The sequence below is a fragment of the Heliangelus exortis genome, chromosome 11 (genome assembly GCF_036169615.1).
Source record: "Heliangelus exortis chromosome 11, bHelExo1.hap1, whole genome shotgun sequence".
In the NCBI taxonomy this organism is placed as follows: domain Eukaryota; kingdom Metazoa; phylum Chordata; class Aves; order Apodiformes; family Trochilidae; genus Heliangelus; species Heliangelus exortis.
Genome location: NC_092432.1, coordinates 19214616 through 19231129, shown reverse-complemented (window position 1 = coordinate 19231129; position 16514 = coordinate 19214616). Strand labels below are relative to the sequence as shown.

Genomic DNA, 16514 nt, shown 5'->3' with positions numbered 1-16514 from the left:
AACATAATTCTTTCTGTAACCAAAGAAATAAGAGCATTAGTTAACACATTAATGACTCTTCCTTCTGTCTTTAGAAGATCATTCCATAATTACAATTACTGTTGGAAAATGCTCTATTTAGTATTGCAACCAATTGTCAGTAACTGGCAATGAACAGCTCAGTGTCAGAAAACACTCAACTGAAGTATTTAATCTACAGAAATCCAAGCCTTCTCAACCTAAAAGTTTTGTACTACAAAGTCATGGAGTCCTAGTATGGTCGGGCTGGCATGGACCTTAAAGATCATCGAGTTCCAACCTCCCTGCCATGAGCAGGGACACTTCCCACAGGTCCCTCAGACAAAAGCCCCATGGCTCAGGACACCCCACCTCAAAAAGCAGACTTAAGAGCACCAGCAAAGTTACCACTGATGTGACAAAGAAAAGCAGCAGCAGAAGTGTCAGTGTGCTCCTGCAGATCTGAACCAACACTTAAAACTATATTCAAAGGCAGATGTACCCCGAGTAGGCAAAACCAGGCACAGCTCCTCACTTGACAGAACAAGACAAAGCCTGCAGCAGTTAATGCACCCAACTGATTGTTTTCAAGCAGCCTTAAAAACAAGAACTGTGAGAGAAAGTCTGACCTTAAAGTGGCAAGTGTACTTTAAGACATTTCTTTCCTCTTTAAAAAAAAAAAAAAAAGAGAAAGAAAAAGAGGAAAAGTATTTTTTTAAATTGTCTTTAGAACTCTTGATTTTTCTACATTGAGATCATCTGAAGCAAGTTGCATAATCTGTACTTTTGCCTATTTTCTTTACACTGTCCTGCAACTCAAAATAACTCGCAATAAATATATCATAAATGTCATCAGCTTTCAGTTTGAGTGTATTGTCCCCATATTATATTCATTTTAGTGTGTTATTGCATATCCATAGGACTATTCCTAAGAGACACCTTACTAAGTAAACAAAACTGGGATTGCTCACAAACTACTATTTTGCATTTTCTTGTCTTGGTTTTTCAGCCCCAGATCTCACTTTCTGCCCCATGCTCTGAATACAAACTTACCAGTTTTCCCCATTGACTTTTCTAGTGCTCATTATTTCAATATCTGACTAAATCACAAGAAGTCCTAGGTGCCAGCCTTCTGGGTGCCAGAAGGATACTATAATACATTTTATAGAAGAAAACCCCAATCAGAGGAATTAAGGATAACTGCATCTTCTAGATTGCAGGGCTGAAATTCAGACACCTCAAAACAACATCTACAGCTTCCTTTTCATCCCAGCTCCATCATTCTGTTTGTGTCAGCAGCACCATATTAGCAATCCTTTATTATAAAGCCCAAGCAACAGCTACACCATTAGCCCAGAAATCTGGAATAAACAACCCTGGGGAGAAAAAACAAAACTCCACGCTCCAATACTACCATCAGCTGCCACAACAATTAGACCAATTTCTACCAGTCCTCCTTCCTGATTTACTGTTTAGTTTCAATTAACCACATGCAGTAGCTGCAAAGAGTAAAGAGGCTTCACAGATAACACCACTTCCTTTTACCAATTTACACTCACACTGCAAACAAATCCATCTTGCAGATGACACAAAGCAGCCCTGGGGAAGTAGTAGCGTGCAGACATAAACCATGAAAAGTCTGCAAAATTATTGTGGGGGAGGCTTTTATAGAAAAATCCTTAATGCCACTTTCTGTATGATTTGGGTTTCTGACTTGGTGTTTCTGTTGTGATTCTGGATATGGATTCTTCTAGATTTAAACTCTGGGGACAAAAGAAAGGCAATCTAGACAGGCAGAATCATAGTCCCTTTCTATGCAAAAGCAGCTGGCATCAGTTTTTCTATAATCCTAAGAGCATTTGTTTTATTTGTGAGTGTTGAATCACACATTAAAACTATCAAGAAAACTTAAATTCTTTACATATGAATCAAAGTCTCTACTGACAAACTGCATTTTTCACATTCATAACTTGACAAAGTTTGGCTAAGCTTTTGAATTCTGGACAAAGTTGGATTTGATATATTTGCTACATACTTCCCCAGCTGTCCCAAATGAACATGAACACGTTCAAAAGTATGAAGAAAAGCTCAGAATTTTCAATTTTGAGCAGATTTCAAAATATTTACCCCATAGCAAGGCAGGCTAAGAAACAAATCACTGATCATAGTTTAATAAAGTTACAATTGAGAGCCTGAGGCATGGAATGTTTTAGTCCAACTAAATAGCTCAAAAACTTACTAGTAAGTGAAAATAGGGTCTTGAAAAGGGAAGCACTTTACAACTCTTGCAGCACACTGTGCCACTATTAAAATTCTTATGTAATCCAGACACTAAGATGAAGAAAAAAAGAACATTTGAGAGCCTTACAGTTACTTTTCCAGAAGCAGAACTTCAGAGAGCCCTGCTAAGATAATAGCATGGCTATGTAATGTTAAAACATTACATAGTTTTAACAAAATTAATTCCTGCAAAGGATGCAACCAGTGTACACTAACACAGATATCACTGCCTGGACACAAAAAGAGCTGATCAAAGACAGTCTTCCTAAAATATGCTGTTGGCTCAAAGAAAACATTACTGATATTTCTCACAGGTCTCCAACCAGCTTTCAGATGGATATAGCTTTTAGTCTTCCTGTACCTGCAATTTTAAAAAGTGATCTTCTTGACAAAGTTACCTATTCCATCCCTGTGCACAACCCACATTTTCAGTGCAAAACCCCACCTCACCCCACCTGCCTACCACTCAGGCACAGTAACAGAGACATCAGCACCTTCCAGGGTGGCTTCCATGTGTTTAGGACCTACCACCTCGAGGCAGAAGTCTCTGTAGAATGCACTTCCAGCTACCCACAAGATCACTGAAAAGCAACCCCACTGAGAGACACACAAGATGTCAGTCTGGCAAACGGCACTGCAGGCAGAGAAAGGCACCACAAAGAAAAGCTCAGGCCTCAAACTACCTTGTTCACAATTTTAATTCACGCACTGCTTCACAGAATCATAGAATCCTAGAACTGGCTGGGTTGGAAGGGACCTCAGAGATCACCAAGTCCAACCCTTGATCCACTCCCCCCGTGGTTCCCAGCCCATGGCACTGAGTGCCACATCCAGGCTCTTTTGAAATAGCTCCAGGGATGGAGAATCCACCCCTTCCCTGGGCAGCCCATTCCAACGCCTGAGCACCCTCTCCATCAAGAAATTCTTTCTCATGTCCAACCTAAACCTCCCCTGGCACAACTTGAGACCTCTTGTGCCCTCTTGTCTTGCTGAGAGTTGCCTGGGAAAAGAGCCCAACCCCCCCCTGGCTCCAACCTCCTTTCAGGGAGTTGGAGAGAGTGATGAGGTCTCCCCTGAGCCTCCTCTTCTCCAGCCTCAACACCCCCAGCTCCCTCAGCCTCTCCTCAGAGGATCTGTGCTCCAGTCCCTTCCCCAGCCCAGTTGCCTCCTTTGGACCTGCTCCAGCACCTCAATCTCCTTCCTGAGCTGAGGGGCCCAGAACTGGACACAGGACTCAAGCTGTGGCCTCCCCAGGGCTGAGCACAGGGGCAGAGTCCCTTCCCTGGACCTGCTGGCCACGCTGTAGCTTCAGTAGTTCGGGCTACTGTCTGTGACAAAGCCTGAAACAAAGACTTTATTCTTCAGTACTCTCGAAGGGGGGGCAGGGGGGGATGGACCAGAAACCCCGCGGCACCCATCGAGCTTCGTCACGAGGAAGTTGCCCAACGCACGCGAATCTCCGTCTGCAGGGGGAGGCTCCCACAGCTTTCAAAAAGGCGCCCGAAGACGGCAATGCCGGTGCCAGGCGACACGGCAGCCGCCAGCTCCCCGCGCTTCCCGCCGCCGCCCGGGCAGCCGGGGCTGAGGGGAGATGGCACGGGGAGCCCTGGCTCCGCACCCACCCGCTCCCAGATGGGCCCGCCGGGCTCCCCGCATCCTCTCCCTCGCCCCTCAGCCCCGCTCTGAGGGGATCGGGCTCGCCGAGCGCTCCCTCTCCTCACCCGCCCCTCAGCCCCGCTCCCCTACCCCTCCGCCACGCCAGACCGCGCCGGGCCCGCAGGAAAACACCCGCCCGGAGGGCAGACCCACCCGGCCCGCCGGGAAAACCGCCGCTCGCACCCCACCCTACCCCACCCCGCCCCGCCGCCCTCCCCCTTGGCAGAGCGACGGAGCGGGCAGCGCGCTCAGAGGCCTCCCCCTCACCTCGTCTCCCGGCAGCCCCAACACCTCCACCGGAGAGGCCGCCATGGCCCAGCGCTCCCCGCACTCCCGCCGCGCTGTTTACCGCCGCCGCCCCGCCCACAGCCCGCCGCGAGCGCGGGCGCGCGCCCCGCGCCTCACTCCGATTCCCGCCCCACCCCCTCCTCGCCTCTCCTGATTGGCTCAGAGGCACCGAGACACCGCCCACCCGGGTGGTGGCGGCGCCTCCCATTGGCTGCTGCTCCGCGCCCCGCCCGGAGACACGCGCGTGCGGCCCGCCTGCTGCCTGCCCCGGGGGCACGGGGCAGCGCGGAGCCTCCGCCCGCCCTGGCGGAGCCGGAGCGATCGGCACGGTTATGAGGCGAAAAAATCGTTTTTTCTCAAAATTTTACTCTGCGGTGTGCGTCACCGGAGTCTTTTCCGCATCTCTGAGGGCCCGGCGCAAGCTGTGGCAGCTCTTCCCTAAACCCTTCCCATCTCGAGGAACCTCCTGGAATTGCGAAAATTTAGGGAAAACCGAGAGGAAAAAAAAAAACCATCGTCGTTAATGTGCACCTTGCCCGCCAGGACGCGGTAGTGCCGCCTTCCAGGGGAGCGGGAGGAAGAAGGAAGTCCCCGCTGACCTGACATAACACCCAAGCATGGAGAGTGCCAGCGGAAAGAAAAAAATTCTAAATCCTTGCCTGAAATGAGAGCAGCGGTGTTGTGAGGACACTCCATTTCCTCAGAGGAAAAATCATAGAATCCTAGAATTGGCTGGGTTGGAAGGGACCTCAGAGATCCCCAAGTCCAACCCTTGATCCACTCCCACTGCAGTTCCCAGCCCATGGCACTGAGTGCCACATCCAGGCTCTTTTGAAATATCTCCAGGGATGGAGAATCCACCCCTTCCCTGGGCAGCCCATTCCAGTGTCTGATCACCCTCTCCAGAAAGAAATTCTTTCTAATGTCCAACCTAAACCTCCCCTGGCACAACTTGAGACCTCTTGTGCCCTCTTGTCTTGCTGAGAGTTGCCTGGGAAAAGAGCCCAACCCCCCCCTGGCTCCAACCTCCTTTCAGGGAGTTGGAGAGAGTGATGAGGTCTCCCCTGAGCCTCCTCTTCTCCAGCCTCAACACCCCCAGCTCCCTCAGCCTCTCCTCATAGGATCTGTGCTCCAGTCCCTTCACCAGCCCAGTTGCCTCCTTTGGACCTGCTCCAGCACCTCAATCTCCTTCCTGAGCTGAGGGGCCCAGAACTGGACACAGGACTCAAGCTGTGGCCTCCCCAGGGCTGAGCACAGGGGCAGAATCCCTTCCCTGGACCTGCTGGCCACGCTGTTCCTGAGCCAGCCCAGGATGCCATTGGCCTTCTTGGCCACCTGGGCACACTGCTGGCTCATGTTCAGCTTCCTGGCAATCCAGACTCCTAGACTGGGGCCCTGTGTTCAAGCTTACAGTCAGTGTAGCTGTACCATGCTGGTAAGGGAGCTCAGCAGCATTTTCCCTGGACGCATGAGGTGAGGAACGGTACCGGTTCTGAATCACACCCCCAGAGCCAGGCCCAGCTCTGGTGCCTCTGCCTCCAGGAGACATCCCAGGTAACCAACACCTCCACAGCAAGCTTGGGGCAGCCCCTGCCCGTCAGCTCACACCATCTGCTCCTCCCAGAGCTATCAGGGGGCTCTGAGGAAAGGGCAACCTCAACAGCAACACTGGCTTGGGTGTCTCTTTTTTTAATTTTCTAGACCAACTGATGAAGTTTGGAAAAAGAGCCACATAAGGTTTGGGGTAATTCAAAAGAAACAGTTCTTTGTTTTCTGAATCTTGCCTCTGGACACACATTTATCTCCAGTTCCCTTGCCTACAGCAAGTTTCCCAGCACAAAGGTACCTTGCTTTTCCCAGCAAAAAGGTACAAAGCCTTGTCCAAAGTTAAGTGTGAGGTTCCTGGGTGACAGCCCCACAAAGAAAAGCCACTCAAGTTACAGCAGGCACAATTTACAGGTCCAGTTACTTTGTGAAGCACTTGCTTCTGTGATTGGGTCTCACATTGATTAGTAAAGTATTGTTACAGGTTGATGGAAAAATCATGTGGGTTTGTGGCTGTTGAGCAGGAATAGCTGGTTTTACACTGCTGCCTCTTGCAGTCTGTCAGAGTGTATCTATCATATTAGGCAGAAAACATCAGACCCCCAAAAGCTTGTGTTTTTTATCAAAATTTTACTGGTTAATCTCATAAAAGATACTGGTTTATTTCTGCCTGTGAATTAGCTATGATTTTACTGTCACTTTCTTTAGTTCAGTCTCAGCTTTTCTGTACACTAGAAAGCTATGAGAGGAAGCACTCTCAAGCAACCCAAAGTCTTGCTTAGCAAATGTGTTGTTTGTGACTATTTTATTAGCATATGAGATATTCAAACATTAAATTCTGATTAAATCCAGTAACTCTGAAATTTGAAATAATGACCTTTTGAAATTTGAAAGGGGTTGGCATACTCAATTTGTTATGTTACATTTCTTTAAGTAGCAGAGTGTAACACAGCCCCAAGTAAGATTACACTGATTTGTTTGTGTAGAGAGACAACTGACTGTGCAGAACAGGAGTTGCAACACACTCAGGTGCCAAATCTGTAAGTAGATGACCTCCTATCAACAAGGCTTGAGTTTGTTACCCAGATGGACCTATATGGTAAGATAAGGTCTGTGTGCATTTTCAGTAGGATCAAGTCAACTTCAGCAGTCCAGCAAGACATCTAGCAGTTCACTCAAAATAGAATAATTTAAAATTTAAGTATTATTTTACTTAAAAACAGGGGGAAATAAGCCACAGACTGTTTGTTAACAAACATTCAATTCTTATGTAAGTTATATATTTCCATAAGTATTTTAGGGTCTTAGGCAATTATGGACCAATAGTGGAAGGGAGCTCTTCTGAGAGCTCTTCCTTTTTCTGCAAAGAATTGATTTTCAGTTGGAGAGAATAACCTGCATTTGGATCTTCTGAGAGCAATGGAACACTTTAACTGTACATCAAGACCATTACAAACATATGAATATTTTATCACATTACTCCACCCCAATAGTGAATTTTCATCTGGTAACAAAGAAGTCTGACTTCTCTTGACATCTAAATTAACCTTCAGTCCCATCAAGATAAAAAAAAAAATATTTTCCATCTCTTTGATTATGACAGTCAGCCTGATAGACCCAATTTGTCATCTGAATTTTGTAGACATACACAGTACTTGGTTCAGGTCTTTCTTTATCAAATCTACTTGTCAAAATTTAAGAGAATCCATACACTCTACTACAGAACTGCTTTGAAAAAAATCAAAGCACTGTTTGTTCTTAAAGGAGGAAATAATGAGGCTAAAGGAGATCTGTTTCAGAATTCTAAAGGGCTATCATAGTAAAATAATATTTAGGTTAAGAATATTAACAATAGTCATGTTTAATTTACATAAGTTAGGACACCAAGTGACATCAAAGTATGTAGGATGCATTTTGCTGCAGTTCATTTTAAATAAAATTGGAAAACTTTTAAACCAAAAGAATCAGAAGTAATTTTAACCACAACTAAACAAAAAATCCACACGTGAATGACACATTCAGGCTTTTGTCCCATTGTCTTTTGCACTAGTGAGTCATACAAGAAAATGTTCTGAAGAACCACTCATAATGTCACAGTGGCAGGGAAGTTGAAAACTACATACAAGAGGTAATTAATAGAGAAAAATCATATTGGAAGTGAGTCATTACTATGACTAAGAAAAGTAAATACCTATTGATAGCCTAGTAATCTCAATTTCTCTACTACCATGGCAATGACTCACTAATGAGGCTCATACCAGAGATACACTTAAGAGTTCAAGACTCAACACTCTTCCTGGCTCTCCATTTATGTGCAAATATGTGCTAGATCCCAGTATTTAACACTACATATCAAACCCCATCATAACAAGGTGTAAAATTGAAATAAAGATGAGAGCTTAAATTTTTGAAAGCATTTCTGCTAAGTCTGGTAAAAGTCACACCAGAGTGACCATTTCCTCTGTATTGCCTTGCAATTAGGCTGCTGTTAGCTCATGCTCAGATTTTCACCAGCCCTTGACTGCTCCTTTTCACTCTCTGTTCTCTGAATCCCCTGGTTCTGTTTTCCTCAGATTTCCCTTAAAGGCAACGTGGCTTCTGCTTGGACACACACTGCTTTCTGTGCTGCCTGCTACCAAGCCACTGCCTCCAGCAGTCTCACACCCTGCAGCTGATAACTTGTCTCTGCAGGATGACAACAAGGCAGGAGCAGCACTCAGGGACAGACCAGATGTGAGCCAGAAATTCTCCACTCAAGTATCATAGAATCCTAGAATTGGCTGGGTTGGAAGGGACCTCAGAGCTCATCAAGTCCAACCCTTGATCCACTCCCCCCGTGGTTCCCAGCCCATGGCACTGAGTGCCACATCCAGGCTCTTTTGAAATATCTCCAGGGATGGAGAATCCACCCCTTCCCTGGGCAGCCCATTCCAGTGTCTGATCACCCTCTCCAGAAAGAAATTCTTTCTAATGTCCAACCTAAACCTCCCCTGGCACAACTTGAGACCTCTTGTGCCCTCTTGTCTTGCTGAGAGTTGCCTGGGAAAAGAGCCCAACCCCCCCTGGCTCCAACCTCCTTTCAGGGAGTTGGAGAGAGTGATGAGGTCTCCCCTGAGCCTCCTCTTCTCCAGCCTCAACACCCCCAGCTCCCTCAGCCTCTCCTCATAGGATCTGTGCTCCAGTCCCTTCACCAGCCCAGTTGCCTCCTTTGGACCTGCTCCAGCACCTCAATCTCCTTCCTGAGCTGAGGGGCCCAGAACTGGACACAGGACTCAAGCTGTGGCCTCCCCCGGGCTGAGCACAGGGGCAGAATCCCTTCCCTGGACCTGCTGACCACGCTGTTCCTGAGCCAGCCCAGGATGCCATTGGCCTTCTTGGCCACCTGGGCACACTGCTGGCTCCTCTTCAGCTTCCTGGCAATCCAGACTCCCAGGTCCCTTTCTGCCACTCTGTGCCCAGCCTGGAGCTCCCCATGGGGTTGTTGTGGCCAAAGTGCAGGACCCGGCACTTGGAATGTTGAACCTCATCCCGTTGGGATCAGCCCAACTCTCCAGGCTGTCCAGGTCCTTTTCAGGACAGCCTGCAGGAAAAAAAAAAAAATAAATTTAGAACTGCTCTTGAAGCATGGGTCTATGTTCCCAAGTCACTAACACCTTTCCTGGGACAGCTCTCCATCTCTCCTGCAGAGATCCCTGTCCCCCAGGGAAGCTGCTAAGATATCCATCTCTCACAGAGGGAGGCTATGAGAAGGGAAAGATGTAAGAAATTATTTTTTTTTATTATTACTTATTTCTGTGACTAGTATAGCAGTTTACAAATAATTTCTTTTAGAAATCTCTTTGGTTTGATGAGCAAACCTGCACAGTACAAAGAGCAAGTGTGGTGGAGGTTGAAAGGCACACTCATTTAGTGCATATGCATTTGAATGAAGTGATAAACACTTGTATGAATCACCACCACGCAGATGTCATCTTTCTCTCCCCATTTGCAGCTTGAGGGGGAGGAGAGCTGCCAGAACAGAAATCCAAAGGTGCTGAGCTCCAGTCAACTGCAGTCACGCTGTTCCCAGCTTATTTCACCACCAGTGATCCCATGGCTAAAGCAGTCATTGTGGATATTTCAGCTAACAGCTCAACCCATCAAAGTGTTACAGAAGTAGGATCTTTCCAGGAATTAGGTATTTGGGCTTTTCTTATTTAAATGCCTTGAGGCTGTCATTATCTCTATGTGCACAAGTAATATGTGCTGTACACTCTTTTCCAGTGCCTAAAGCAGCTCTGAGACCAGAGGAAGCTGCTCTTCTGACTTGGGTGTGAGACTCAGCAGCACTCAGGCACTCTCTTTACTCCCCTTTCATTTTCACACAGGGTGCTCCTTCTCATAGTTTCTCTCTTGTTCCATTAAAAAAAAAAGAATAGTAAGTAGCTGTCATTTTAAGCTGGTTTTAATTACTTCATAGAATCATAGAGCCCTAGAATTGGCTGGGTTGGAAGGGACCTCAGAGCTCATCAAGTCCAACCCTTGATCCACTCCCACTGCAGTTCCCAGCCCATGGCACTGAGTGCCACATCCAGGCTCTTTTGAAGTATCTCCAGGGATGGAGAATCCACCCCTTCCCTGGGCAGCCCATTCCAATGGCTGAGCACCCTCTCCAGAAAGAAATTCTTTCTCATGTCCAACCTAAACCTCCCCTGGCACAACTTGAGACCTCTTGTGCCCTCTTGTCTTGCTGAGAGTTGCCTGGGAAAAGAGCCCAACCCCCCCCTGGCTCCAACCTCCTTTCAGGGAGTTGGAGAGAGTGATGAGGTCTCCCCTGAGCCTCCTCTTCTCCAGCCTCAACACCCCCAGCTCCCTCAGCCTCTCCTCAGAGGATCTGTGCTCCAGTCCCTTCCCCAGCCCAGTTGCCTCCTTTGGACCTGCTCCAGCACCTCAATCTCCTTCCTGAGCTGAGGGGCCCAGAACTGGACACAGGACTCAAGCTGTGGCCTCCCCAGGGCTGAGCACAGGGGCAGAATCCCTTCCCTGGACCTGCTGGCCACGCTGTTCCTGAGCCAGCCCAGGATGCCATTGGCCTTCTTGGCTACCTGGGCACACTGCTGGCTCATGTTCAGCTTCCTGGCAATCCAGACTCCCAGGTCCCTTTCTGCCACTCTGTGCCCAGCCTGGAGCTCCCCATGGGGTTGTTGTGTTGAACCTCATCCCGTTGGGATCAGCCCAACTCTCCAGGCTGACCAGGTCCCTCTGCAGAGCCCTCCTGCCTTCCAGCTGATCCACACTTCCCCCCAGCTTTGTGTCATCTGTGTTTTTTTTCGTGTTCAGTTACTTCTGAGTACACAGATTTTCAGTATGTTGTCCTTGGCCCACTGACTGGCTTCCAATGAACCTGAATTGGGAATTAATTACCAATAAGGTCAAACAAGACATAGGAACACACCATCCAAGTAGTGTCTACACATCTTCAGCTCTGGCTGGCATAAAAATTAATCCCACCAGGAAGTCCTCCTAGAAAATCAAGATATCTGCCAAGGATGTAAGGCTTATGCATGCTGTAAAAGATACCTGCTATTGAGAAGACATTACCTCTGCCAAACAAAGGGATATGTAAGTAATCCTCCTGCATCACAGAGCTACCTTTTGTAAATGTTATTTATTCAATATAAACCTTCAGATAATTCCTAAAGAAGCAAAATAATTCTAAAGTTAGGTGCAGCATAATGTCTTCAGCAATTCCTTACTAGTAAGCACTGAGGTCTCTAATTTTGCTCTTGCAGAGAGAGCCATTCTAGGCCCCAGCATCAGTTTTGCTTTTCACAAGTAATCCTTGTCAGAGTAGATTTTAAAGGCACAAAAACCTCTGAGTGCCTCCTGGACACAGGAGCTTCCTCTCCCCCTTCATCTATGCATACGTAGCAGGAGAGATTGTTCTGAACTTCAAAGCTGTTTGAAATGGAATCAAATAGCATTTTGTTCCAGTCATAAATAACTATTGCTAATACACATGTTTTTAAACAGCACATTTCAAAATGCCTCTTCTTGCCTCACCATGAGGAACTGGGCTTGATCTCTGGGAAATTATCACAGCCCCTGGAACAAGGGTCTTGTTGCAAGTATTGATACAGAACAGGCAAATTGAGCACTCAAAGGTATTTTGGATAGAGAAAGCAGATGAATGAGTCCTGATCAGTTAGGTTATAATGTAATACAGTTACACAGCTGTGTTTTCCTACCCATACTGAAAAAAACAGAGGATATCTGAAAAGAGCTCTCTCTGAATTCAGTGTGTTGAGCACAGATTTGTAGCAAAGGGTGGGTCAGCTCCCCAGGGAAAGCTGCAGGTACAGTCAGTTCTCTTGATCCCTGCTGGCCACCCTTCTCCACGTGGTGCTCAGAACACCTGAGGCTACAGATGGATTCACAGCCACAGCAGTGCCCTTTTCAATTCAGTCATCACAAAAATCTGCAAGCACCAAGTTCATAACTGGACATAAAGCCCCCTGAATAAATGGAAATGTATTTTCAGCTTCCTATGCATCTCCTTTTTCCTACCTTTAAGATTTATGAAGCCTTTAAAAACAAGTTTAGAATATTTGGTATAATTACTATTATATCCAAATAGCTCTGAAAATATTTCTGCCAAAAGTGTCTACCTCTATGCATAGGTAGGTTAAAATGGAACCTTCTTACAAGCTCCTAGGACTCATTTCTATCATTTTTCAAGCACAATTTTAATGATTCTATCAAAAAAACTCCACATACACAACACAGTATGCTCCAGACCAGCAGTACACTGCTAACATTATTTGTGACAGCAGTTTGACATCCACTGAAAATTTGATTTTAATGGGCATCTAATGAGGTAGTGTGGACAGGCAAAGTTCCAGTGATACATAATTTATTATAATCCATGTGTTATCCACATGCATTTTATTAAAAGGAAGCTGACAACAGAGGAAAGATGAGTCACAGGACAAAAATGGACCTTTTTTGTATGATTGCAGAGTGGAGGCACCACCAGCTCTAGCAAATGAGTAGGTAGTCCCAGGAAGAACAGACTCAGAAGGAGCCACAACAAAGCCACTGAAGAGTAGATCTGCACATGTTCCAAGACAACACATCCCTGGCATCCACATCAGTATTAGGGTATCTCCTACATATGCAAACACATAGCAGAAATGTTATGATCAGGAACTAAAATCACTTGGTTATACACTGTGCATTACATCAAGGTGGTCTTCTCTTTTGAGCATTTAAACATTGCAATCTGCAGAATGAAGTTGTTGTCTTTTTAGCACTGTTCTCTAAACAAATTTCTCCATGCCCTCAGGACACTTTCAGCTTAATTGATCTGAACTTGCTTAGTTTACATTTTACCCTTTGTTTTTTAACCAAAAAAAAAACGCACTTGAAAATTTATTTTTAAATATTAGCCATTTCATTAGGTGACGTTAATTATGCTCTAGGAGGTGCCTTTTTTTTTATGATAGCAGTAAAAGAGGCACTCAGGTTGTGTGAAATATTGTATAAATTCCATTTGCTGGAGCAGCACTGTGAAGAAAGTGAAGAGAGTAGAATTAGTCTTACCTCCCTTCATATCCCAGAGCTCTGCATCCCTGAAGAGGCTTCACCCACATGGCTCTCCTGCCTGTGAAGTACCAGGACACACAGGCAGGGACTGGGAGCTGCCTGCAGGCTGCCCTGTTGTGGTTACTTGGATAAGTTTACCCTGCAGCCAGGGGATAAGCACAGCACAGGCATATTTAGGTTGTTAACAATTAACTGCTCTGTGGATCACTAATTGCTTGGTGTGGAATGGTCTTCTGGTCTGGATGATTAGAGGTAACTATTAGAAACATTTTGCAGATTACAAGTTTTACATGAACATTATTCTTGAACATTACATTGAAGTTTGATTGCACCCTCTTATAAGCACTATTCAGAAATATTTTAAGCATCTAGTTCAGTCATTTCTGCTCATTTCTTTATTTTGGAATAGTTTTCCAGAGTTACACCATAATTTGTAAGCCTCACTATAAATTTTTCTTGTATTTCCTCTTTACCCAAACTTAACTCACACCATTTGTAACAGGGGCTGATTTATGCATCAGAGGGAGCCCAGGTAATTAAAAGTTTTTTTGCCTAGTGAATAAGATGATCTTCAAATATTATGCTTAAACTTTACCTGAGGGAGAGCAACCTTGCTGCACAGTCAGATCCAGTCAGGTTGGGTTGCATTGGGTTCAGAAGGAGCTTCCAGCTCTTGGGTATGGGAGCAGAGCTTCAGGGAAGGCAGCTGATTCTGTAGCAACTTAGTACTGCAGGGCTTCTTCCTCTGCAGAAGAAGGTGGAATTAATATCAGAAACATGGTGCAGACTACATGAACCATTCAGCACAGCAATCCTTATCAACCTGGAAGGGAAATCCTGGTTAGCAGAATAGCAGTTGCATTCCCACATGCAGATTTATGTTTCTGGAGATGCAAAAATATTTCTAAGCAATTGTTTATAATTTACTCTATTTGTCTTCATTGAGTATTTGAACCTCTTGTCTTTCTGAAACCTACAAAGCTCACAACTTGAACTTTTTGAGGCAGTTATTTTGATCAGGCATTTAGTTTGACATTGCTGCCTTCTTTTAAGTCTTTCCTCTTAGGCCACTTCCATTCACAGTCACAGATTTGTTTGCTCCTATGACCCTTTTTATTTATCATTAAGACAAGGTCCTTCCAGTTTACAACCAAGAGGTCCCAATTAAAACCCACTATCACTTCAGATGAACCATCAGTTTCCAAAATAGCCTTTTGTGTCTCCTATGTTACATCTTACTCCTTTTAATTTGCATTTTTTATGGCTGTGAAACACGGACAAAGTCTCTCTCTGAATTGTTTATGGAGAACTCTTTTTAAAGCATGTTAATTTGGAATGCAGGGAGCTATTAATACCAATGTCAGGTTAAAATTAATCTGTTTTGATGATGCTCTCTTCCTTCATGTTGTCTCACTTATGTCTCCCCGATGATTCTTTTCCTGTGTTGACAAACTGAAGCCATTTAGTGCCACCATCAGTTCTGCCTCATCTCAGCACCTCTGTACTCTGGGATGGAGTCTGTTAACCACTGTTATCTTTGAATATTTATCCTCACCCTCATCATCTTACAGCCAAGCTCTGCTCTGCAGCAATACTTTTCCACTGTGTTCATGTAGCCTGTGCTGGGAACACAGCTGGGTGTATGTACAATTTTACAACCCAAATCCAGGGTTGTTGAAAAGCAAACCCAGGCAAGCACAGCCACCAGGCTACATTACATGGCCATACCAGCAATGGGATGTTGAACAAGAGCCACCACCCAGACATGAAATGAACCCTCTGACATTTGAATCCTAGAATTGGCAGCACCCAGGCACTCTCTGCTCCCCTTTGATTTTCACACAGGGTGCTCCTTCTCATAGTTTCTTATTCCATTAAAAAAAAAGAATAGTAAGTAGCTGTCATTTTAAGCTGGTTTTAGTTACTTCATAGAATCATAGAGCCCTAGAATGGGCTGGGTTGGAAGGGACCTCAGAGATCATCAAGTCCAACCCTTGCTCCACTCCCCCCGTGGTTCCCAGCCCATGGCACTGAGTGCCACATCCAGGCTCTTTTGAAATATCTTCAGGGATGGAGAATCCACCCCTTCCCTGGGCAGCCCATTCCAATGGCTGAGCACCCTCTCCAGAAAGAAATTCTTTCTAATGTCCAACCTAAACCTCCCCTGGCACAACTTGAGACCTCTTGTGCCCTCTTGTCTTGCTGAGAGTTGCCTGGGAAAAGAGCCCAACCCCCCCCTGGCTCCAACCTCCTTTCAGGGAGTTGGAGAGAGTGATGAGGTCTCCCCTGAGCCTCCTCTTCTCCAGCCTCAACACCCCCAGCTCCCTCAGCCCTTCCTCACAGCACTTGTGCTGGATCCCTTCCCAGCCTCCTTGCTCTTCTCTGGACCTGCTCCAGCACCTCAATCTCCTTCCTGAGCTGAGGGGCCCAGAACTGGACACAGGACTCAAGCTGTGGCCTCCCCAGGGCTGAGCACAGGGGCAGAATCCCTTCCCTGGACCTGCTGGCCACGCTCTTCCTGAGCCAGCCCAGGATGCCATTGGCCTTCTTGGCCACCTGGGCACACTGCTGGCTCCTCTTCAGCTTCCTGGCAATCCAGACTCCCAGGTCCCTTTCTGCCACTCTGTGCCCAGCCTGGAGCTCCCCATGGGGTTCTTGTGGCCAAAGTGCAGGACCCGGCACTTGGAATGTTGAACCTCATCCCGTTGGAATCAGCCCAACTCTCCAGTCTGTCCAGGTCCCTCTGCAGAGCCCTCCTGCCTTCCAGCTGATCCACACTTCCCCCCTCAACACCCCCAGCTCCCTCAGCCTCTCCTCATAGGATCTGTGCTCCAGTCCCTTCACCAGCCCAGTTGCCCTTTATCCCCCAGATATAACACTATGACCACACAAGTACTTTCCACTTCAAAGGAAATGGAATGCAAAGCTACTGGTGAGAAGCCCATTTCACCATCCCTCTCAGAAGAGGACTCTGAGAGCACAAACCCATCCAGGCATCCCAGCTGGGCAGATTCACCCTCATGCTCAGCTTGCAGTGAATGCCAGGGCTCAGCAATGGGCACAATGGGGCAGTTGTGATCTGCCTTTGCACAAACTAGAAAGTTCTCTCTTTTATGTCAACCTCAATGCATGTTTGCCATATAAAGAAAAAACTTCAGAAGTCG

The 16514-nt window shown here is 46.3% G+C and overlaps 1 protein-coding gene across 1 annotated transcript in view; it reads right to left on the bottom strand.

Moving 5' to 3' along the window:
- Positions 1 to 4317, bottom strand: part of NEDD4 (NEDD4 E3 ubiquitin protein ligase) — a 59032-nt gene extending 54715 nt beyond the window's left edge. Inside the window, exon 1 of the mRNA XM_071755118.1 lies at positions 4201 to 4317. Coding sequence (XP_071611219.1) covers positions 4201 to 4245 — 45 coding nt within the window. The 5' untranslated portion in view covers positions 4246 to 4317. The remainder of the gene's footprint in view (positions 1 to 4200) is intronic.
- Positions 4318 to 16514: the final 12197 nt, after the last annotated feature.